Here is a 24,642-nt window from a genome sequence, read left to right on the forward strand (position 1 = left end):
CTTGGTCCCCCTTCTTCCCAGTTCGAATGAGCTCTGAGCAGGGTGCATTGTTGATAAAAGTTCGATCGTCACATTCTTCAAAGTATAGCCTTACTTGTTCCAACCTTAATAAACTGGTCAACCCCAACCGTTTTATGCTTTTATTTTATCTGAATTATCAGCATTTTCTTCATGGTTTTAAGGTGTGATGAGACAAAATTGTCTCTCTTCAGTTTAAAATATGCACATGTGCTAACGTTTCTCTGGATGAATGGACGCATGAAAAATTTGTGGATGTTTTGGTTTACAAAAATCCTGTAAATGATCTCATGAGACAAAGGCATTGTAGCATTATCATTATTATTCAGAAATCTTTAACCAACATACAATAGGAAGCAAAAAAAACATACACATGTTAAAACAGAACAGAATTATTTAGAATCTTATGGTTTGTCCATCATTTTTTCATTGTCATCATTAAATAAAATAAACCCTGGCACGGGCAAAAAATACAAATGGCTTGCACACAAATATAAAAATCATCACTATGCGAATGAACTCAGATTAACTAATATTGACCACATCACCGAGTTATACTATTACATTTTGTAGGTTACATTGCATGTGTTGCACATTGTCGTGTGGTCGAGTGGGATGAGGACGACGGGGTCAGAGGTCATTTCGGTCAGAAAAAACGCTACTTCAAATCAGTCAACAATCAACGGCTCTCTACAACTATTGTAAAACCTCAGCTGCTCAATTTTTATATTAAACCACGTAATAAAATATATTTATTTTACATTGATTTTTTATGCAACATGAAAATAAAGCTTATAAAATACAACTAATAAAGAATTTGATGGCATTCATGGAATATCCACAACCTCGCTCGTTTAATTACTTACTTTCTCTCCTTTGTAAATTTGGGCATAAATAAACGTTAGACAAACTGATCTCTTGCTAAGTGGTAAATACCTACACGGTAGACTAGGGCCTAAGATTTACTTACTCTACTTACTCGTACGGCTGCTCCCATTCATGGAGAAGGGCACAAAAGTACGGCTCCAAAAGGGGCAGAGGAATAATGCAAAGGCAAAATTTTTTGCAAATAATTCGCGTCGGTATACTAATTGACAAATTTTCTACAATTTTGGGATCAATCAATTATTGTATACAAATTTTTACTAGCCAATTCATACACATGATCGTATATGCTCTATGATGTATACGCTCTATACGTATCAGTATCTACTCCTGTGTGACCTGACAGACCGACCCCACTCGCTCCCACCTCCGACCCCGTCAAAGTGGTGGTGGTGACCGTGGTGATGATGGTGGTGGTGTGGCTTCCTGGTGGGCAAGGCGTCATGCACGATGATCTCCCCCTCATCCCGAAGCCCTTCCACGGACGACATCCTGCTCCTGTAGTCCAACGTGTCCCGCGGCACCTTCCCCCTGCTCTTGTCCGTCACAGTGGTCGACGCCGTGGGTGGGCCTCCCGTCGCCGCCAGAGAATCCCACGCTCGCCGGTACAAGCGCCCAAGGCCCGCGTCGGATCCAGAGTCCACCGACGTGATCGTGTGGCTGTCGGGAGATCCACGGTGACGCTCATGCTTTCCCTTCACTTGACTCCTGCAACATTTCAGACCATAAGTGGGCGTTAACTGAGTGATTCATGTGAGAGAAACAGTTGGTGAGAGTGTTAATTAAATGGTGATAACTAGAAGTAGTAATAGATAGTTATTTGGTGAGATTGGGAATTTTGTCAGTGTCATGAATTGTATTGTGATTTCAGTGGTTTGTGTGTAGAGGCAAAGCTGGTTTGTGGGAGAGTGCTATTCTTAACGATTAGTTAAAAAGCCGAGGCTTTTGTTTCACAGAAGAGTGAGTTCACGGTAACGGTGATTTCCAATAAGTAAATATATTTGCAATTCATTCGACCATCCCAACCATTCCCACCCTTCTTCTCTCCTCCTTTGATAATCAAGAAGGAAGTGGCCACGAAAAGAGCTGGCTCAAGAAGAGTCGCCAACCCCACGCTTTCCCAATTCAACATTTGCAGTTGTCTGTGCGGTGGATTGCTTGGTTTGCATATTATCGTCTCGCTATTTACACGCGTAAGAAGACTGGCAATTTGTGATGCCGGTGCGGTTTATAATTAATTTCCCTCTCAGAAGAGTAATTATTATACATCTGCGAACGAGGACGCGTAATTCTTAAAAGTAAATGTTGAGTTCAGTTTATTCAAGGAGTGTCACCAGTGCAAAACAAGAAAAAATCCGTGTCGGTGGTCCCATGCATAGTTCTGTACAATGCAAAAATGGTGCTCTATCATGTATGTTGCAGGCTGTGGGGCTTTTTTGGTGAAACTAACCAGAGGAACAATGTCTTTGTAGTTGCGGTGGCAGTATTCGTGGTGGTCGGTAGTCGTATAGATTTTGCTTTGTTGTGTGGGTGGATATTCCTATTTAAACTTGTTTGTACGTTATGTCAATTCGAGGTGGCACTTTGGCAATGGCACATGGGTCACAATTTGCTGGCTCTGAGGGTTCTACATATACATATTTGTCGTTAAAGCTAAGGTCACGCCGCGCCCGGGTGTTCTGAAAAGTAGCCAGCCCACTTCCGACAGTTGGGGGCGTCCAGATATCGACGTCCCACCGTCTGGTCAGGGAAAGGGAGGGCTAGCAAGGTGTACAACTTGGCCTTGGCCCCACTGCCCACTCCTCCCGTCCCACTGCGGTGGTTGGCAGTGTCGTCATTGTCGTGTGGGGAGGAGTTGACCTCCTCGTGGTCATTGTCCGTCGTCTGAGCGGCCGACTCGACCGTGTGAGAGCGTGACCTCCTTTCGCGCCGATGTTTGCGATTAAAGTCAGCGTGTGGGCCGGCAGATCGATGTCGGCGCTGTCTCGATGTCGCTAGAACCTTCCTACTGTCACTGTTCAGTTGTAAAAACGTACAATTTTGTAAAGTATTGGTTATTCAAGTAATAAAGTCAAGTAAGAAATTGCTCCAGCTCTCAATCGGTAGTCTAAGAAGTCATGTCGTCAAACAATATTTCAATGTAAATCTTTAAGTACATATCATCGAGTTCTAGCCTTATCTAGGCAGAAATGCTTCTATTTTGTCAGTACGACTGAATAATTTGAAGTTGCTGAAATCTCACAACTTATTCTCCCAACACTGATCGAATCGTAGATAAGCGTTACGTGTTATATATTTAGTAAAGCATTATCCTGGTAAATATGCTCAAGACGCATGAGTAGAATATAATTGAATGCGGAATGCGGGCATACCTTCTGATGAGGAGAATGATACTCGTCACAATCGCGGCGAGGAGAATGAAACCACCAAATACGCCGAGAGCTATGATGCCTCCTGAAACGGTTTTAAAAACAAGGTAGACATTAGCATAAAATAATTTGGTATTTGTCATTACAGCAATTTACAAGACGTAAAATGACGATTGATTTTCGTGCTAAGAACAACCAGCACCTCGCACTCACAGGTCACCGGAAATGAGCTCTCACATGTGACACTTCAATTACCATTAGTCTCCCCATCCGCCGCCGCAAATACATAAAAGCATTGTAATAAACGTGTAGCAAGTAACACGTGTCCGCTAAAAACAACACTTTCACAAAATTCCTTCCAACTAATAATAACTGAAGGCTCGTCCTTTTCTGCTGACGACTTTTGCAATGGGCTAAAATCAATTTTAATTACACTTGCACCATAATTAGAGTTATTATTTAACGGACTCAAATTACAACATGCGCATGGATGGTTTTCTATCGCAATTCCCATCAATGCTCAGTCCCTTTGTGCAACTATTTTCCTATGTAAGTATGTACATGTACACACGTCGCTAATTCAAGACAACAATCAGATCTTGTATTGTTTTAAGCCCTAAGCTGACTCCTCATCGCGCAAATACCGCAAATAGTTCTAACGATCGTGGGCTTTCTCTTTTTGCCACGATTATTATGCAATCCGTGTAGATAGATTATCCATTTTCGATCTTGGAGATTACCACAATTATTTGTCATTCATTACGACATTGCCAACACAGTATCATCACCAATCAATCAGTAATTATTTAATTAATTTGGGTAATGTGTATTTAGCTGAGATTATTATTTTTTACCCAAATTGAGCCTGGCGACGGCTGACTCGCGATGTTGGATTTCGATCGAATTTGGCGAGTCTACATTTGGCCTTTTGGCTTTCAGAATCTGGTTGCTTTCAGAAACGTCGTTGTCATCCAGCTCCGTTTCCACGCCCAGCCCAGGCCCAGGTTTGGAGGGCTCAATGTCTCCGCTGTTCGAATTCGTGTTGGTCACCACGCTGATGACCGTTTGAGTGTCCTCTTGTCCCGAAGAACTGCCTTCCTCGATCCCGTTGTGGCTTCCCTCCTCCTGAGACCCTTCGTCATAGTGACCTTCCGAATACTCGTCCTCCTCGTGCTGGGGCCCAGTGTTGGCCGTTGTGCTGCTGCTTGTGCTGCTGCTGCTGGAAGTTGACCCTGAAGTGGGCGTCGTAGAAACTCGAGTCGTCGTTGATGCTTCCGTCTTCTGGAAAACAGGAAAATTAGCAATCCTCCTCCTTCATTAAAAAAAAGTGCACGTACCACAATGAGGACTGGAGGTGCAACTCCGGGCTTGCCCTTGCAGACGGGTGGGGGTTGGTCATAGCTGCCATCCGCACAAACAAGTCGCTTGGGTCCTGACATGGTGAACTTGGGGTCGCACTCGTACTCCACCGTGAGCGAGTTGCCCGTCCTCTGGATGACCTTGGAAGCCCCGTTGGGAACTGGGGGTGGTTCTGGACAGACCAGGACGTCGCATCTGGGCGGAGGGCCATTCCACTTTTGGTCAATGTCGCACATCAAGTCGCTCCGTCCGACCATGACGTGACCTTCGTCGCAAGAGTAGCGGACGATGCTCTTGTAGCCGCGTGTCCCATTGAGGAAGGTGTAGTGACCATTGGGAACTTGTGCGGGGAAGCCACATTCCATGTCTAAAAATAGGAAAAACGGTGGGGTTAAACACATCTTTGTTGATGTTATCATCCAATCAACAATGCCTCCACCGTAATCATAACATTCGTCCTGACTCAGCCAGCTCCACTCCAACTTGAGCCACTCAGCCAGTCACTCACAAACGGATTATCCAACCCAACAATCAGCTCATCAGCATAGGGCGGATATGTATGTACTTATATTCCTCAAAATATGTGTGTAATATGTACTTAAAAAACGCGAAAATATGCACGTAAAACATATTTTTCAACCGAAATTTTCTACTATATTTACATTTAATTTTCGAAAAGTTTCAAATTTGTAACACTCTTATTAATGAATTATTATGTATAGTATTTTAATATTCATGTAATGAATAAAATAAAACGACATTAGCCGTATTTAGAGATTTTCAGGGGTAATTTTATGACTTGAAAAATGGGGCAAAATGGATTTGTTAGTCGTTCACACGAATTAAACTCCGTTATCATGAAAGTACAATTTTTATCCAACTCTAACGTCTGAAAGAAGAAAAATATTTTTTCCTCAGGAAATCCTGAAATATGCATTAAAATATTGATATTTAGAAAAAAGCTCGAAATATGTACGAAAATATGTGTATTTACGAAATAACCTCAAAATATGTATGAAAATATGTATATGTACGAAAACTCTAAAATATGTAAAATATGGAAAACCATGTCTGAATTTTTGAAATCATGCTTCGATGGGATGTGAGTATACGAAGTTTTAGTAAGATCTGATTGGGAATGAAAAAGTTAGAAATACATACATATCCGCCCTCTGCTCATCAGCGACGTTTAGGTTTTGCACAATGTCTTCACATGTCATCTCCTTCAAGAACCGTCCTCCGCCTTTCGCAAACCCAGCGAATGAATGCGAAAAGAAGGGTGTGCATTTAACGCGGATTAGAATCATTTTTATTCCCACCCTCTCGCCTAATGTGACTCAAAGTGTGTGCGATGTGGGAAGGCTGGCAGTATTTTCTATTTATGAGGTGACAAGATGACCATTTTTTAATTCCGTTTATGAGACCCACTGAAAAAATGATAAAGCGGACCAAGTAAAAATAACTGATCTTGACACTTTGCAGATTATGTCAGCCCCACTGCTGCACGTACATCCTCGCAATGAATCGCTAATACGTGTAGTTGGAGAGAACATGAAATGAATGCACCGTTTAATTTATTTTTACCAGCAACATTAACCGCTATTGTTTCAGTAAATATCGTGCCACAGAAAATACAATGACAATCTGACGGAGAGAGATCCGCTTTGTTGGCTTTTGTCATTAGCTTCCTCCTGCAAGTTGGCTCGTCTCATCTCTCGACATCTGCAAAATATTTAGCTGCCAGCACCTCCGCGGACGGACTTTATCCCAGCAGAAGAACGATCCATGTGAGAGAATAATACCTCACGAGACATTGGCAAAGTCTGAATTGGTGTCATTGGAGGTCTGTTTTTCTAAACGATCACCACGTGATTCGTACCTTCGAGGAAAAAATGAACCGTGACAACATCCGGGCCGCACTAAACTGAAGCTACGGACATTTCACTCACTCAGCAAGATGGCGAAATATTTACTCGACAAAATAAAAATGAAATGATATGCACTCAATATTCGCAATAATTTGCATTCGTTGCACCCGTTCAATGGCAAAAAATAAAAGTTTTTGTACAACTGCACAAAGTTTGATGTCCTCCCTGATTTCACAACGTCTTCAATTAGTGTTTGGGATAAGGGATGATGAGTCAATAATCACGTCAACAGTGACACGGGCAGAGTTTGAAGGAAGGAAATGGTGACAGGGCAAATGTGGGCCAGCCGATCGACCGTGAATGGTCATGCAACTCAAGCCTAATTCGAGTCCCAAAGCAAAGGAGACGGAACAAATAGCCCGTTTTCTGCTTCATTTGGCCTAATCGTCGTGTCAAAGGTAGCCCATTGTCAAATCGTCCTCAGTCGTCCTTTCTTCGTGTGCAGTGCGGAGAACAATGTCAGAAATGATGGCGATCTACGACGACTGACTCAACGATGGACAACTAGTTTGCATTATTATTATTTTAAGATTCGATTGAGCCGTTCAACCAACAATTATGCTGAGAACGTGCAACGAGTGAAATTAAACGGACGGTTTTCATCCCTGGGCACAACAAAATGGTTCTGCTTGAGACCAACACCGTGGTCGGAATGGAATGTGCAAATAAATTCCGAATGCGAATGAATGTCACTACTCATTTGCATGCGAGGTGCGTCTAACAGTAACAACAACGTCCTCAGGAGCAGGAAGATACACAAGTAGTTTCAGTCTTCAGTTCAATAAGTGGGTTAAACTCTCATCGGACGGGCAAAGGGAAGTCAAATGGCCGTTCGTCATTTCGGTCTTATGCTAATGAGCAACACAACAACCATTGTTTTTTCCGTAACATTTCAATAATGTTAAAATCTCATGATTGGTATTGCCGAAAGGCTGAACGTCCATCCCATCCGTCTTGCATGACATGTGCAACACATAGACAGCCACCTTAGGTTACCGTCAGCACATGTTTCGTCCAACTCGCTGATTATAATTAACTTGGTTAATGTGCTGATTAATAATTAGCAATGTGTTGTACGATTTCTGAAAAATGTGGCAAATCTACTTGACCCAAAATAATTGCTTAGGCAGGGTTCTTTTAGAGAGAGTATTTACACGCTATCGGAAAAAAAACTCGACGGTGTGTACACATTTAGCCCCCAGTCGATCAGATATGTATCCGTCGCTGCCTGATGTTTCAATTATTCGTCACAAATATTGTTACATGCAGCACCACTTTTAATTCATCCACTCTTGATGGATGATTGAGGGTGAAAACGAACAAAACTCGTTGCTCTTCTGCAAACTGAACTCCCATGCAGAAAGTAAACTAGAACGCTCTATAATGATGCTGTGTAGTGTGTACGTATGTTCAATTAAATGCAGATTGCGGATAATTAATTATGGGGTGCTGGCTGCGACTACAAACACAGGAAACGACAGAACCCACCACAAGGAGAATCAATGTTCAATCAGAAAAAGTCTTCACTTTCAATCTCATGCTAACACTAATGACAGTAATTGCACGTGAGAAAATGTGGCCTGCAGGAAAAAAGTAATGCAACTTACATCGACACACGGGTGGGAATTCAGAGTAGAATCCGTTGGGTTGACAAGTTCTCGAGTCGGGTCCAACGAGGAGGTGCCCGGCATCGCAGCGATGCTCAATCACAGCTCCCACTTCCAAACTGGTGGCCAAGAGGGTGGAATTTGGAGGCTGTTCGGGACGACCGCACCCCTTCGGACCATGTTGGCAGATAAAATTGAGCGCCTCGTTGCAATTCGTGTCCGACCACAGCCATCCCTTGGCTCCGTCGAAGCGAGCACAGTTTCCTCGACCAGTGGGCACGTTCCAGAAGGACACGGACACGTCGCGACCATTCAACCACTTCCAGTTGTTCGTGTCCTTGGGATCTCGGACGGCTCCCAGCCAGTACTGCGCCGTGGGGTCGGACCTGTGACGCCTCCACATCTCCCAACTCAAGAAACCTTGCAGTGCGGGGTTGCTGTCGTCGACTAAGGACCCACCCCGAGCGTCGCAAAACTGACGCGCCTCCTCGAATCGGTGTTGCTGCTGGCTGTAGAAGATGTAGCACTTGCCATTGTACGTGGCCGTGCTTCCTGGTGGCTGGTCTCTAAAATGGGGACATCTCTCGATGGGCAAGGCTTGGTCTATGGGAAAATTTTTGTTTTTATTTGAAACCCTATGTAAATGCTACTAACTAACGACAAGTTGTGTACGTATGGTTTATTAAGAGGTCGTAATATTCGCAAACCTGTGTAGACGAAGGCTTCGCAAATTGAGAGCGCATTGCCGGGTGGGCTTTCGAGTTGAACGGAGACGAAGGCCCCCGCGAGAGGAGGGTTGCATGGGAGGAAGAGCGGCTTGCCCTCCTCGATCACGCCCGTGAACTTGTTGCAGACGGGGTTGACTCCGAGGTCGGGTCGGTTGTTGCCCACGCGCACCACGATCGTCGCAGCTTGGTCGTCGCCGCAGCAGGAGCGGCCGAAATCAAGGCGTACGAGTTGAACCATGTATGGCTCCAGCAGGTTGACATACCACCACGGAGCTGCAATTAACCAATCTCATGTTAGGTTAGTGGGCAAGACGCGAGGCGGATAAGAATGCGAGCAACCTCTTTCCGGCTGGGTGAGAGTGCACGTGGCCGGGTTGAAAAAGTTGGCAGCTGAGCCATCCACCGCTTTTTGTGGGACGCCCGTTCCAGCCACCGACGACTACAATTAATAAATTGCGAATTTACGAATGACTGCGATTGCTAAAAAAAGTCGAGTTGTTGTCAGTGGGTTACTCACCTGCATCGGCGCCTTTCCTGCTGCAACATTCAGAACTGCAAACACAAAATAAAAAGCCATAAGTTACACTGTACATACACAAATTGCTGATCAAGTAAAAAAACAAGTTTTGTTAATCCCATCATTTCAGTCGATCGCCTCCTTCCGTAGGAATGAATACACACTTGACTTTGACATCTTGAGCAACAACGGTGCTTTAGTACCATGTTTTTGACCAATGCAGGAATAAATCGCAATAAATTAGTGACATCCAGCTCATATTCCTAATAAATATTCCCTCGTCCTGCTGAGCACCAGCGACCAACCAAGTCTTTCGACCATCAAATGATCTAACAGAATTATTCCGCCAGTCAAAAAGACGCGCAACAAGAATGATACTGGAACCAGGAACTGCTTGCTTCGTAAATCTTGGTTAATTTGCATTCATGTCGGATGCAATGGGAGATTTAGCACTCACAACTGCCTCCGCCACGTAGGTGTTCCAACCCATTGAGGAGTGCTTGCTTGGTAGTACGGGTTGGTGGAGGTCAATGAGTGCGATACACTGGGAGAGGTCGTTATCTCCCTCCGTAATTCATTCATTTATATTTTAAGGATCATGAGTACATGTAATCACATGTAAAACGGTGTCAATTATTCCCCCGTCCTCTAAGCTCAACCTCAATGAAACAGGACATGAAATAAATCCGATTTTTCTGCTTCTTTATTGGCCGATTCGTTTTTTAATGCAAAATAAATACATTTTTGAGCTAAATCTATTTATGTTCATCGGATTTCCCAAGCTTGTGAAGAAATCCATTTTTATCGCGTAGGAAAAATCAGAGTAGAATGTCTCTGCCGGTTCACCGATTTTCACGGATGAGCACAACGTACAATTGTATCCGTTGCATCATCGTCAGCATGATTGTTGTGTACCAGTTCGTTTTTTGCAAGGAAGCGGATTCCATTGTGATTCAATTTCACACAAAAATTGGTCCTCTGAGATATGAAGCATTTACACACATACACGCACACACTGACTGACGATGAAATTGGATGAGACGAGAAGTTGTGCAGTTCTTCTTCATTTTGACTGACACATTGCTCGATATCTGTGAATAGATCGCAGTAAAATTAAACCGCAACGGGACGTAGTGCAGTTGAACGCCATGGCATGAAGTTACATCACATGACTACATGCACACATATTTAATACTTTGTGTGTCGTGTCCTATTAACGACGTTTGTGTGACATGCATTTCTTTCCAGTGAGATGCTTTTGCAAAGCTTTTCAGTGCACGAGATTCACATGCAGTCATTCAGAAACTAGGATTACGCGCACTTGGATGCAAGTCTCTGTCAAATACATTGCATTATTTCGAATGACGATGAGAACATGTTGCGTTCCTTTCCGCATAATTCAATTACAAGGTGATTTTTTACAGATCTCTGAATGAAGGGATCGAGTAAGCGCAGATGGGTGCATGTCGACGCTTACACAGCTCTGACACATGTGCCAAAAAGTGGCAGAAATATACTGTGGGCACAAACAACCCACCATCCAAGCATTTTTACGACATAGTGGACAAGGATTAAGTAATGGACGTGCAATTCAGGTCTTAATGCACACGTTCAGTTAGGTGTACAAACAGTTTGTAAGTTGGTCAAAAGTGGTGACGACCGAGTGGGAGTTTTTAACTGAGGTATCGCATAAAATGTATTTTCAGTGGTCGTAACTCTCCACTTAAAATTGTTGGTGACCGGATTACTGTTTGTAATGGAAATTTTATGTTGATTTGATCCACCCATCCGCAAAGACCTCAAAGAGTTATTAGTGAAACAAGTTTTTATGCGGTAATGATATTTAGAGTTACAGTCCAATAACAATATCGCATGGATCTTAAATTTTGTCGTCGTTTATTCCCTTCCTGTCCTCTCTACTGATTTTTTATCCGCTCGTTTTCCGATGGAGTTCTTCTTACCAATCGCATAAATATATTTGAGAGGCGTAAATAGTAGTAGGAAACTCTGTGAATTATCGACTCCATTTGCACATAAATGTATCGTACATATTATGCTTGACGATGTGCTTGGCTTCTTAGTTAATAACATTGTGTCACATCTCAATTTTTGCAAATCAAGTCCTTTGAGCGTTGTGAAGTCGCTAGGATTGGCTTGGACCACGCAGAGCATAAAATTGACTCAAAGGCTGCTGCGAGCAAGGAAGGAAATAAAGTTTAATTCAGGGATTTACACAAGGAGGAGTGGGGAAATTTCGTCGCATCTGTCGTCGTCGTCGCCCATGCTGTCGACTCAACTCACTCGCTCCTGATGTCGTAATGATGATATTAAACCAGCAATCAAAAACACGTCGAATGGCACCACCACCACCTCCATTCTCACTCTGCCGCTGCTCCCCATTGTATCCTTAGCACACGTAAAAAGAGCCAATCCGTTGCATTGGGACTTTTCTAATTTTATTTACTTGGTCTCCTTTAAATACGTGCAAGTGGCAGGGGCTTGTAATCCAATCCTGTAACTACACTTGGGGCGCTGAGCAGATATCTCAATCTCAATTTGACATGCCAAATCAAAGTCAACACAGTTCCTCAGACGAGAGTGATGAATTTACAAAATCTACTTGGACTGGAACGAAATGTGATCACAAGAAATTTGTCCTTCTCGACCAAGTTACATACATATTTACAACGTGTATCTATTTGTTCCAGGTCTTAATTTGATTTGTGCACAAGTTAAGTAGGAGAACTCGGCAACAGCGAAAACAAATATTTCGCAAGGGATGAGATTACAGAACTTTTACATGTTTCAGGACGATTGCATTTTAAAAATCGTCAGAATGAAGGAGACGGATGGCTCTTCTCATCGAGAGGTCACTCTTGGCCACTCATCCGTTGCTCACTCTTACGCAAAGATTTGTCACCTGTTTCCCCCAAAAGATAAAGCCAACAATATGCGACGGCTACTTGGTTAGGCATGTATTGTTGATGGGGTGAAGAAATTAGAAACTTGCCCTCGTTGTTGTTGTTGTTAATCCTTTATTCACGTGTCAACAGAGATCAATTCATTACAAATTGGTTTACACACCATGACACAAGTAGCATATATTTTTTATAAGCATCTAAAACTAATCTAATTAATTAAGTAGGGCAACTAAATAATTCATGAAAATCATATATATATCATTCATTTGTCCTTTGATTAATTATAAAGTCGCGACATAAAATAACAAATTGGGTGTAAGATACATTAAAATCCCATGATCGTGGCAGCGTATTCCATAATTTCGTAGCTCTATAGGCAATATTATTAAGAGCCAATGTCGTGCGAACCCTGGGCACTACAAGAAGTGGCCAAGAACGCTGACCTGAAGTTGAGCTTTGCAGATGCTTGAGGTTGCAGAAAGCATACTTAAATAGATACAAGTACCTTCGTGGTCACTCATCTCTCATATTTTAATTAATTTGATCTGCGTTTTTTATCCACATGACATCAAGTCAAAATTGGGGATGATTCGATGCTCTTTGTTTCGTCGAAATATTTTCTGTCCACCCAACTTTCACGCCAGCTTATTTACGAGCAGTGCAGAGACAATCCCTTCCTCTCCCTCCTTTACAGCATCCATTCCTTCATTTATTTCACGAGGCTGTTATGGGACCAAAAATGAAATGATTTTGCTCAATGAAGATGCGATTTCTGTGCTGAAAGCAGAATTGCAGAAAACCGCAGTAGAATAGAATGTACTTCTGTAGAAAGCAGTAATTTGCGCCTCGTATTTTTCAGCAGATTAAGGAAAGCTGCCAATGATGATGGATCCACTTGACTAATTTTGCCACAGATTGACCCTGTAAATACGGCTAAATCTTGTGTATAAATTAAAACCCACACTTTTTTTCTTATGCGGTATTTATTTGGGTAGCAAAGTAAAACTTGAAATTGGACGAGGTATTCAGGAGTCGGTATTGAAAGGAGGTGACACAAATATTTCATTTCATGCTGCAGAACTCTAATCGATGCGTTCCTCCAGTGCCACGTGCGTGGCCTCTCCCGATAAATACTGTGCCTACTGCAAAGCATACTGAAAGGGAAATTACTACATAAATCTAAATTTTGACTGGTTGCAAGAGTGAAAATTGTGGCTCTTATAAAATTGAGATCAGGGCAGTCGTGGCTCTGAGGTTTCTTTGAGAAGTCTTTGTCGTTGCTCGAGGGAATAAAATGCTACGATTAAATTGCAGACCGACACCAACAGCAAGAAAAACAGCGTCTTCAAGTTTATTCGAAAAAAAACATGCGTCCACTAGTTTTGGTATCTGTTGCCCTCAATTTCCTTCCTGCACCCTCGTAAAAATCGAAACCTCGATATCAAACCAAAACCAGATTCATTTTCCCCAAATATCACATCAAATCAACAGGTATTTCGTCATTGTGGAATTTTTGTGCTCTTGCGACGTGACACGACGGACTTTGATTTTTTACGTGTATGCCCCCGCCTCCGAGAGAGAGATCATCGTGGTTGTGTTTGTATGCTCATCTGCCTCGCATCGCCAGTGCAGCAGACTATCGACCAACGTGTAATGTACATAGCAGGGAGCCTTGAAATCTGTGATCACCAGTTTGACGAGGAATATGTGCACACATTTCTTTCGGAAGAGCGAGTGTTGACTTGAAAACAAGTTTAAGTTAATTTATGAAATGTTCAATGTGAATCCCAAAATGAGAAATCAAGATGCACACACACTACACATCTATGCAGATAAGTCAGCAATTGTTGTTCAACAAAACTGACCCAGAAGGTCTCACAAGTGCAAATGCAGGCGTACTCCCATTCGTGACTGCATGTCGTAAACGTCGCCTTTTATAACCTACATAGATGGATCTGTGAATTTTCAAGTTTTCTGCAGCTTCAGCCGATTTCAGTCAAGTTGGAGTTATTTAATTGTAACTCGTTAGTATGATGCTCATACATATGTAAGTGATGCATGGACAACAATGCAGTGTGATTTGCATACATGAAAGGCTCCCATCCGGCTGCTTATTTGGTAAATTGACCGCAATTTAGTGACAATCTCTAGCGACACCACCAAGCTCAAAGTGTGCACATATTTAATTGCCATAATTATTGAAATACTATCCACAACCTGGTCCATCGGCCATAAATGCATGTGTCGTTTGTATGAATCTTATTGATTGGTGATCTTGTGAGCATATACATAATTTACCCATATTTTACTTGCTATGAATTTTTGTACTTGCACCCTTGCCAAAATATGTAAGGAGGTTAATGCATGGATTTTAGTTTGAAAGTGAACGTTTCAAGAAATCGGAGAATTCTGTTGAGTACTAAATCCATGTGTTTGGAGTTGATGCAAGGAAGCTGACTAAATACTTGTTCCTAATTATTTCTCCCCCTCAATCACAATTTATCCGTTTTTGCAAGTGATGAAGTTTTTTAAAGCCGGACTTGCTTATCACGACTCCAAACTTGTTCTGATGAGGTTTGCCTTTGTGCTAGTTTTACACCAATTTTCTTCAGTTGCAGTCGGAACTACTTTGACGCTGCTTTCTTTGTTCTACTGCGTGTGTGCATGAACATGGTGTTGGACGAGCTACTTGTTCCTCTACTTTTATGCTCACAGCCACTAATTGTGCATTCATCTCACAACTTAATTTCCTTTCATTGACTCAATTAAATTTCTGAAATTTACTTAACTTTGACAGTATAAGCAATTATTGTTGCAGTAATAAAGAAAATACTTGTAATGTGGTCGTAATTAATGTGACAGCTTTAGTAATCATGAGAATCCTTGTTGCAACCACTGCTTGCTAATTTAGACCTTAAAAGCGACATTAAGTCAAGCACAAAAGGAGGATCATGCAGTGGTCTGGAAACGATGTAGGTCCATCCAAACGAAAATTTTTAGTGCATATGAAAATGTGATACATACATATTTGCATCAACTTGTGTCAAACGAACACACATTTGCATAGTGTTTAATATTGACATTAATGACATTTAATGCTGACATATTGACATGCACTGAGTGACTATTTCGCAAAATTTATTTATTACAAGGAGCCACCTGAGAATTCCTTGGTCCTCTTTTTCTGTTCTAGTGAAGCAGTCAGAATTCCGGTCTGTCGTCTCATTGTATGCAAAAATTTTACGATTTATAATTTGTCATCTCGCCCAGTCCTGTTTTAGAGTGCAAATTATTCGACAAGATTCAACAACAAACAAAGAAACACCGGTCGAAATTGCCCATAAGTGTCAACCAGCTTACAGTCCATACATTGCACACACGTCATTCATAGTGCATCTAGCAAATATGCAGCACTTGATCACCAAAAAATTTCAACTTTTCAAATGGCGTCACAAGAAAATTTGTCATTACTCAGCTCGTGACACGAGAAAGGAGCCACCCACGAGAGGCATACGTAAGGGTTGTCGTTACGTAAGGCATGAAATATGTGCACTCGTCGTCGTTGGTTCCAACTTTTATAGCTTTTCACTTTTCATTTTCATACTTTGGTGAGAAATTTGAGCAATTCGGTAGTGCTCATCTCGCTTCCGTCCTTGCTTGTGCCATGAGGATTGAGAAATGAGCTGTCACCTACGCACCATTGATCCACCCACTGCTACCTCTGGCACATTTCGCTAAATGTTTCATCAAAAATTAGTTTCGTGGCATTTTCCTCATTTCTTCTTCCTCTTGTCTTCACTAAAAAAAGTAATATTCGCACTTTCTACACTTTTTTTAAAATCTGAGGCGTGAATCAAAGAAGGAAGGAAGCGTCTGCTAAATATCGCATACGTACGTGTAACAAGTGGGATTTTTAACGAGTTGTCCACCTCGCATAATAATAATAACAATAAAAAGCGTCATTTCAAGCTAATTACCAGAAGGGGATGAGGAAGCCAGGATTCTCATCGTGATCCACTCCACATTAAACAACGGAGAGTAACAACCTCACATCGTGTCGTCACTCATCGGAGTGGACATTTGAACGGCAGAGGAGACGAGTGTGTGCATGGGGTGGTCTGCTGGCGTCCAGTCAGTCAGAAGTGACTGATATATGCCAATTAAATTCCAATTTGCATTGCGAAATGCGCTAAGTTCCATTAAGAAGTTTGGTGCTCGTGGCTATGTTTGACTGGCAGAGTGTGTATGCACGGTGACCACGCAAGCGGTGAATACGAGACGTGAATAGAAATAAAGAAGTCATTTTATTCTGAGAAATGACCATGCCAAAAATACACCGTTATTTTAACATTCAAAAGATTATCTCGTTTGCAGTAATCGGATACCCACAGGATTACATGTCCCTCTCTCTCGCCCATTATTTATTGACGGAACACCTGTACTCGATCCCACCTCAAACTTTGTTCTTGGCGTTGCAATCCAACGTCCATTTCAATTACGGTTGGCAATTTGTTATGTAAACCAAATTCTACGTGGTCACAATGGACCGACTTAACAACTTGTGTATGTGCGTACCTACTCAATATTCCAATGGGACTAGGAACTTTACTTCACAGGCGACAATACGAGTTTCAAAATTTGAATGCATTTGAAACATGGCACATTACGTGTTGCACAATTATTTCGTGCCTGGCAATACAAAGGTAGAAGACTCGGTCAATACGAGAGAAACTTATTAAGTGATTAACTTTTTGAGGAAACTTTCCCTGCTGGTCTGCGCTCTCTGTATTAAATATTGTTTGCCAACTGAAATTTACTTATCAATTAAAGCTTCTCTTTGAAAAAGAAATATTTGACTTGCAACTTTCTCACAATAGAAAATCAATTACAATCACAACTTGTTCATAACAACTTTACGCACTTGCGACAAGATTTATTATTATGTGCTCTTGCAATTTTGATGGACTAGCGAACGCAGAGGATGCAAAAATCGGAACAAATCTCCCTTTGTTTCATGTCAAAACTGTCACTTGTTCGAGGAATGTGCATGTTGTTTGCAAATCCAAAATGTTATTTCTTTTGTCTCTTTGTCACCCATTGGGAAAGCACACTGCCATTTTCAATTAATCTGACAACAACCCCTCATGATGACGATGATGTGATACTGCGTCTTCAAAAGGCAGATATTTATTATTGCTTGATCATGGTTCCTTGCAAAACATGCAAATCCTTGCATATCTCCTCGCTAAATCCGAGTCGCAACTTTTCCCTCGTGTGCGACACAATTCATTGGATTAGCCAACAAGGAGGAGATAAAAGTAATAATTAAAATGTGAATTTGTGCCTCTCGTTTTCATTCGTCCTCAGCAATGACAAATACATGGGCGCATTGTAGGCCAAAGCGTATGAAATACTAAAATGCCACTTAGCAAATCCCTCTAATCACAATGATTGGAGAGAGAGAGGCATGGATATCTCTGCTTCATAGCTCATTTAATTATCGTTTTTTACGACGGTGTGCAATACCTGAGCAAGATTCTGGGGACAGGGCAAGCCATGATTTAGCAATAAGGACACGAATATTTGGGAGGGACGTGCAGATACTTTGCAGGCGAGGAAGGACAGTCGTGGAATACGGAATTTAATTACATGATACATAAACTAACGACACATTGTGATCGTGTCCTGTGGGACTTGCTCGGATGTGGCAGTTGCAGGAAAATTGCAAGTTTCGAATTCACAAGGAGCAGGGATTGCAGGGAATAAACAAGCTCTAAATAGTGTCACATTACTCATTCATACGGTATTTGCAACGCCTCTTTGAGTTTTTATGTCAAAGTCGTACACAATAATTCAGCCCTTCTCGTAGGAAAATATGGTCAACTCTTTCGCCATGTGTGCAGAATTTAGTTAGTACGCGAACCGTCCTTTCCTTCAGTTTACAATTGTTATCACTCAATCAAGCGAAAGTAGATACGAGCACGATGTGGACTCGTAATATGAACCTGTGCTCCCAGTCAAGCGATCCAGGTGGACGAGTGGATGCTTAAGTTGCTAATTTTTCCCAGATGTTGTCGACATAATTCGATTTACCATCAAACATAATCGATGTGCTTATCAAGCCAAACCATCAATCCATCAAACTGCGAGGAGTGCTTGCGACTCATCAACACCACGACCATTCATTTATTGAAAAGTTTTTGCAATCAGGTTGATAAAATCACGACCCTGATTGACTCCTCCAATGAGTCAAACTTCATTAGGCAAATTCAGCAAAATTTGAGATATGTCAGGTTGCTGAGCGAATGCGTGGAAAAGTTGAGGCTGGCAATAAATGGTGATCAGAAAGGAGGCGTAAACAATTGGTGCAAACGCCAAGTGCGTTATTGCGAGTAATAAATATATCCGGCGAGCGAGGTATCACGTATGAAATCGAAGTTCAAGGAGTTGTATTCTCCTTTGTTGGTTGCAGACGTCTGAGAATTTGAGCTCATAAGTGAAAACAAAAGTCGAAAGTGGAACACGTTCGTCTCTAACTTGCCACATGAGCCTCTGACCAAACAACAATAGCCAACGCCACAGTCTCACACATTATCGCCCCTCTGCTAAATGGACAACAGCTTTACAAAGTTTGCCCACACCACCGTTTCTGCTCAATGATAACATGTTATGCTCTGAGAACACGGCAATCATACGAGCGAGCGAGTGTGAGGCGCAAAAATCGCCTTAATTTTTACACCACCACTCGCTAAATGCGACAACTTTTACTGCAACAAGCGACGACCTTTCATCTCATTACAGCCATGCCAATTATTTAAGTCGGTGAGTGAATTATTTTCTCAGCTACCACATAAACCATCAGCAGACTTTGCTAAAAGTATGGCCAGACAGACTGTCATTTTCCATCATAGGCGTATGTACATGCTAGCGGCTGGCTTTTGTGGTCTCGAGAAACATTGCATCTCTTTGATGTAAATATGAGCTCCGCCTGTAACAGAATTGCATTAGAGCTGCTTCCACTCGATCTGTGACTCCAATCTCCAAGTTCATCAAAGTGCAACAAATTGTAGAAAACAAGAAGGTACTCTAAGAAAAAAAAAACAAAAAATGGAGGCATTGCAAATTCTCAGAGGTGTACAGATTCTACAATTACAATGAAATTTCAAAGACTTGAGTTGAATCAACAGCTCAAATATTCATTAATGATCAATGAAATCGAAATTTGAGGTCGAAGCCATCAATTGGAGATTAAAATTTTAAGTGTGTCGATGAGCTCATCTTGTGTGCAAAAGTGAAACAAAAGAACTCGTCTTTTTGAATAATTTCAGAATGCATGACTTTCCTACCACTTGGAGACTTCCGTTTAATAGAGCCGAGCTGGGGACCATATGTGGGTCATGTACACTTGCATATTTATTTATGCAGTGGTGGTCGTGCTGTTGTCTGTCATCCTTTGGCTTTAATTCTTCTTTAAAGGCTCAACATCCTTCTCATTCATCGCCAAACAAACACATTAGCTCTTTAAATAAGCATATTCTTGCGGATTTTCACTTCACCTCGGCTGATCCGTCCCCCAACAGAAGCAGTCATGCTATTTTTAGGGTTAAGTCTGGATTGGAAACACCGGCTACCTCTGAAGAAGAAGGGTTTACATGCTTGTAAATATTCCCATTGTGCTCAACATGCAAATTTTATGTCAACAGTACATTTATTGCTAAACGATATACACATGATAACCCACGTCAACAAGGATTGTGCCCAACGGAGTGGGTCCAAATGGAGTGTGCAAATGCGGAATGGGATAATTTTTTGAGGAAAGTGACTGGCACCTACCTGTCAAGAAGTAATTAACCTCGTGACATGGATGAGCATACGTATTTACGTAGTGGCAACTAACTTCTGAAGCAGAATCGGATGTTCCCACTGAGCAAAGTTCACTCACATTTGTGTCCGCTTCTTATTTATTAAGAATGCAACCAGCACGACGCATGCAATTTGCAATATGTACTTCCATTGCAGTATTTTCCTCTTGCAGTTACGTGACTGTGATTCTGCTGCTGTTAATGTCAAAGTCAGTTCTTTGTGGAGTTCAAGTCCTTGAGCAAGTTAAATTGCAAATGAAAGTGACAAATGATTCGAGTGTCGCTTGCCGACAGCTCGAATGACACAATTCTCTTCACGTGGGAGATTTCTAGAGATAGTTCAGTAGGAAATTAGCATTTTTCATATGCGTGAAAATTTTGAATGGGATGTTGGCTCTGCGATCGGCTTTTAACATGTTTTTCTTCTATTTTTTATCACCAAAACCACCACCACAATTTGTTAATTCCTCTCAAGATCAATTAGCTGATTACAATTTAATTAATCTGCGAATCTCTCGTATTGTCTGCAGCTTCAGCTTCTTTCATTAAAAGAAAACATAAATTTAACTAAATGGGGAAAGCGAAACGTTCCACGAGATTAGCAGCAGCAATGTGACAGAAACAAATTTCGTGAAAAAGGCAAATCAGGAAATATCTCATCCGTACGAAACAGTCATCATTAGAAATTGTCTGATTCAATATATTTTGTATTGTCCTAGTCCTGCCTGACGACACCACATTACCGCAAGTGCACCTCCTTCTCACTCAGGATATTTTCCACCACGACAAAACAATCGTCACGTTGGGACTCGTTTGTCGGACACGAAGACGTGTCATTTCTCCACCTCCACCACCTCCTTCGTGGGAATTGAGGAAGCAGAGGTCAACGAGTGTCCAATAATGAGATAATTTTGTAGGTAGATGCTGACCATCTCAGTTGATCTCAGTCAGTGAGTGAGCAGTACCGACATTCGGCGATGACAGAGCAATCCAATAATCCTCCCAATAAATAGTATTGAGCAATTTCGTTTTTCAACGTTTTAATCCGTTCTTCAATTGCAAAGGAAGGTTCGTGAAGAATCTAATAAGCGACAGGACAAAGCAATCAAGTATTTCGTTGGGTGCAATATAAGTAGTATCGCAGAGTGTATAATATTTTGTACGTATGCATGAGTGTGGGGTAATTCCATTTCACTGAAATTACTGTAAATGAAACCGGTCTATGATCCACAGCCCACACCACTGCATATCTGACGACCTCCTATTCCGTGGTACATGTCAGGAGCGTTCTAGGTTCTTTGGCCAAAAGACGTTAGCTCTGAGGTTGGGCTGGTTCTCCACATTTCTCCCAATAAGTCAACTGATGCGAACAAATGGTGCGACTCGACCATCTCACTACGTATTCCTCCATAGTATGCAAAATCGCAAATAAACAACCTTGCCAAAAACGGGACTCGGATTTTCCCCACCACTCTTCGTCGTCACCTTAGAAGCTCCACTTGATTCAATTGGTGCTGAATATGCGAAATTAATCCTGAGGAAAAAACAGACCTGAACTAAATCACAGACTAATTACTTGCGCCACCATCTTGGTAGGAGTGGTCACATAAGAGTAATCAGAGAGGCAATTTACGTGCATAGTGTACAAAACATAGAAGCAGGAATTCGGCATAAAAACCAGGATTAATTCACAAACTGCAAATATTGATAAATTACAAAAAACGGAATCTAAATTAAAATCGGCCACCCGCACATTCGATTTTGAGCTTTATTTGCCTTATCGGACTCATTAATCGATACGGACAGCTTCCGACGAGAGCGTCATCGCTCCTGTCAACTTTTTCAAACCTTCATTAAAATAACTCGGGGAAAAGGCGTGGACAATGCAGGGCTGGCTTTTATGAAGCTTTTGATCCACGATGAGATTGATTGTTGGAAATAATGAGCCAACGAACAATGCATCATTCATGCGCACAGTTTACATTTTGTAAAATAATGGACAGTTTCGTTTCGGAAACATATCGACACCCAAAAGTAGATACATGTGTACCACCCGGTCGTCCGATACTTACGACGAGACGAGTGGAAGCGTGTCGTAATTTAATTTAAGAACTCCTTGCAATTTACTCGGAAGGTTTGGAGTAAAAATATGCTCATACTGCAACCGCACTATTTACAAGAGCCGTTGTGCATTAGCTATACCCCCAAAATAAATAAATACCGTAGCCAACAATTGCACAATGTCATCACCACCAGCACCACCACAAAGGGACATGAAGACATTGAACAGCCATTTGTTTATCCGACGGTGTGCTCAATCTAACAGGATTATCGCAATTTAAAGGATTAAGTTCTCACCGAATGTACACAAAATACATAAGTGATTCTTTCCACAATTCCATTGTTGCCTGCGAGGTTTTCTTTATTTGCTGTGTTGCAAGTGGCGTTGTTCATGCGACTGTCCTACAAATATTTCCGAAAACATGCGCCAAACAACAAAAGCCAGGAATGCCACACACCAATTCGAATGAGGAAATCTTCCCCTTGTGAAAATCATTCACCCGTTTCAGACACTTTTTCATTCACTCATTCATTCCGTTGATGACCAAGTGAGAAGCAAACCCCGCAAAGCACACGCATGGAATACTTGCATAATAAATGGTATTCAAGGGAATGCCACCAAGACAGTGATACATTTTACCCTCCCCAAAAAAACTGCCCAAATTAACAGGATTCCTATTAGCCAGCCAGTCATGCAGAAGGTTAATCCAGGTTAATCCATTGACACATTAGGTCCAACCAAGTTCAACCTTGTGTGAATTGATGTAATTTCTGCTCTGGGGCAGGAAGTGAAACTTGTTGACGACGTCCTACTCATTGGATACGATATGGTTTCATATTTCATAATTTTGTAACAACCATAACCGATCGGTGACCGTTTTCTTGGCATTTTTTCAATAAATTCTCACATATCTTCATTCTTTATAAGAGGCAGTAGTGCTGGTTAACTTTTTCATGACATGTACGAGTAACCTCAACATTGTTGCTGCTGCTGCTGCTGATTTGTGTGATGTGTTGCGATGATAAAAAATAATCACCAGTCCGTGGTTTTATACTCACACCACGCAATTATTGAAATCCAACTGTTGTGCACATGTGGAGTGGCCGAAACCGGTAATCGGACCGGATTTTAATATGTTGGCAGACCAAGAGAGAGTTCTGGTCGATGGAAACTTGCTGAACCTATGTACGAAATACGAATCGCAAACATGGCACAACTATGGCCATTTATTTGATGATCAATGTGTCTGGGACATCGGTTTAATCAAGCGGACGGGCTCTGGTTGTTGTTGTCCTCTGAAAATGCTTAATTTTTCTCGCTAATTTATACGATGAACCATTCGCTCAGATATTGGAATGATCATCAGCCCTCTTCACATCCAACGTAAAGTAAGTACAGGGAGTAAATGGCAATTAATGAATCCACCAGAGTTTGGGTCTCGTTTACTCATCGTGGAGCTTGCATCCTGTTTTCGTACGAGTTTTTCGCTAGTGGGATGTGTCATGATCGAAGATATGGTGAACGGAGGACCAGAGGAAGAAGTCGAATCCCGTTGTTGGACAGTTACTTATTAATATTTAAATATGGAAAACTTAGAAAGTGAACATTAAACCTGACCCGGACCGAGTGAAGTCAAACGACTTTTACTAAAAAGGTGGGCTTGCATATAAATTGCGCTATGAGTCATTCCTAGGAAAGCAAGGAAATTGTTGCGACATGCAAATAACAACCACATTTGAATAGTTTGGTTCGCAGGTAAAACCATGCACGTCGTCGCCCGTGGGGCCATCTCCTATTCCTACAACATTGGGTTGGACTCCTTCAACGACGAAATTATACATTTTGCATACTTGCTGATTGCGTCAGAAATGTGTGTGGAATCGGTCGTCGCATTCGAATCTTGATTAAGTGCGAATCAAGTTCCCATCCACGCCGTCTAATTTTAGTAGCAGATTGAACAAGATTTTATGAACACCAGGTTGAATTCCAACTAATCAGCCCCCATTCTAGATAAGCGGAGGATTGCGGTGTATAAGATCTTTACAATTTTGTAAAAAGACTGTAAACATGCGTACGTTTAGATTATTCAAATTGTAATAAAAAGAACAAATTCGCATAATTTTTAAACGTCTGATTTTCTATAAAAGTCCACATTTTTATACCTTCTTTATTGTTCTACGTGCTATAAATCATTTGATAGCCACCAAGCCTGCTATTAAGTCCAACAAGTTAGCTCAACTAACTGCCACGTCATAGGAACTAACAAGGCAAATTAATCAGACCGAGGAAACTGAGACGATGCATGGAATGCCTCTTATTTTTGATGCTATTCATTTTGTTGGGTAAGCCGTGGTAGCTCTTATTACGATTAGGAATTTATGAGGCA

The 24,642-nt window shown here is 41.6% G+C and overlaps 1 protein-coding gene and 1 long non-coding RNA gene across 3 annotated transcripts in view; one reads left to right on the forward strand and one right to left on the reverse strand.

Annotated features, from left to right (window-relative positions):
• Positions 1–318: 318 nt before the first annotated feature.
• LOC110858395 overlaps positions 319–24,642 on the reverse strand; it is a 41,160-nt gene continuing 16,836 nt past the window's right edge. Inside the window, exons 4-11 of one of the 2 annotated variants that reach the window (XM_022107164.2) lie at positions 9,412–9,446; positions 9,234–9,333; positions 8,874–9,167; positions 8,167–8,769; positions 4,610–4,998; positions 4,127–4,553; positions 3,276–3,357; positions 319–1,611 (exon numbers count right to left, since the gene is read on the reverse strand). In XM_022107164.2, the coding sequence (XP_021962856.1) occupies positions 1,221–1,611; positions 3,276–3,357; positions 4,127–4,553; positions 4,610–4,998; positions 8,167–8,769; positions 8,874–9,167; positions 9,234–9,333; positions 9,412–9,446 (2,321 nt within the window). In that variant the 3' untranslated portion in view covers positions 319–1,220. The remainder of the gene's footprint in view (positions 1,612–3,275; positions 3,358–4,126; positions 4,554–4,609; positions 4,999–8,166; positions 8,770–8,873; positions 9,168–9,233; positions 9,334–9,411; positions 9,447–24,642) is intronic. The other variant, XM_022107166.2, reaches the window with a different exon arrangement.
• On the forward strand, positions 23,172–24,383 carry LOC118438422. The gene is made up of 2 exons (XR_004836783.1): positions 23,172–23,910; positions 24,000–24,383. It is a non-coding gene; the product is annotated as an uncharacterized LOC118438422 (long non-coding RNA).

Source organism: Folsomia candida, unplaced genomic scaffold, assembly GCF_002217175.1.
Source record: "Folsomia candida strain VU population unplaced genomic scaffold, ASM221717v1 Fcan01_Sc021, whole genome shotgun sequence".
NCBI classification, from domain to species: Eukaryota; Metazoa; Arthropoda; class Collembola; order Entomobryomorpha; family Isotomidae; genus Folsomia; species Folsomia candida.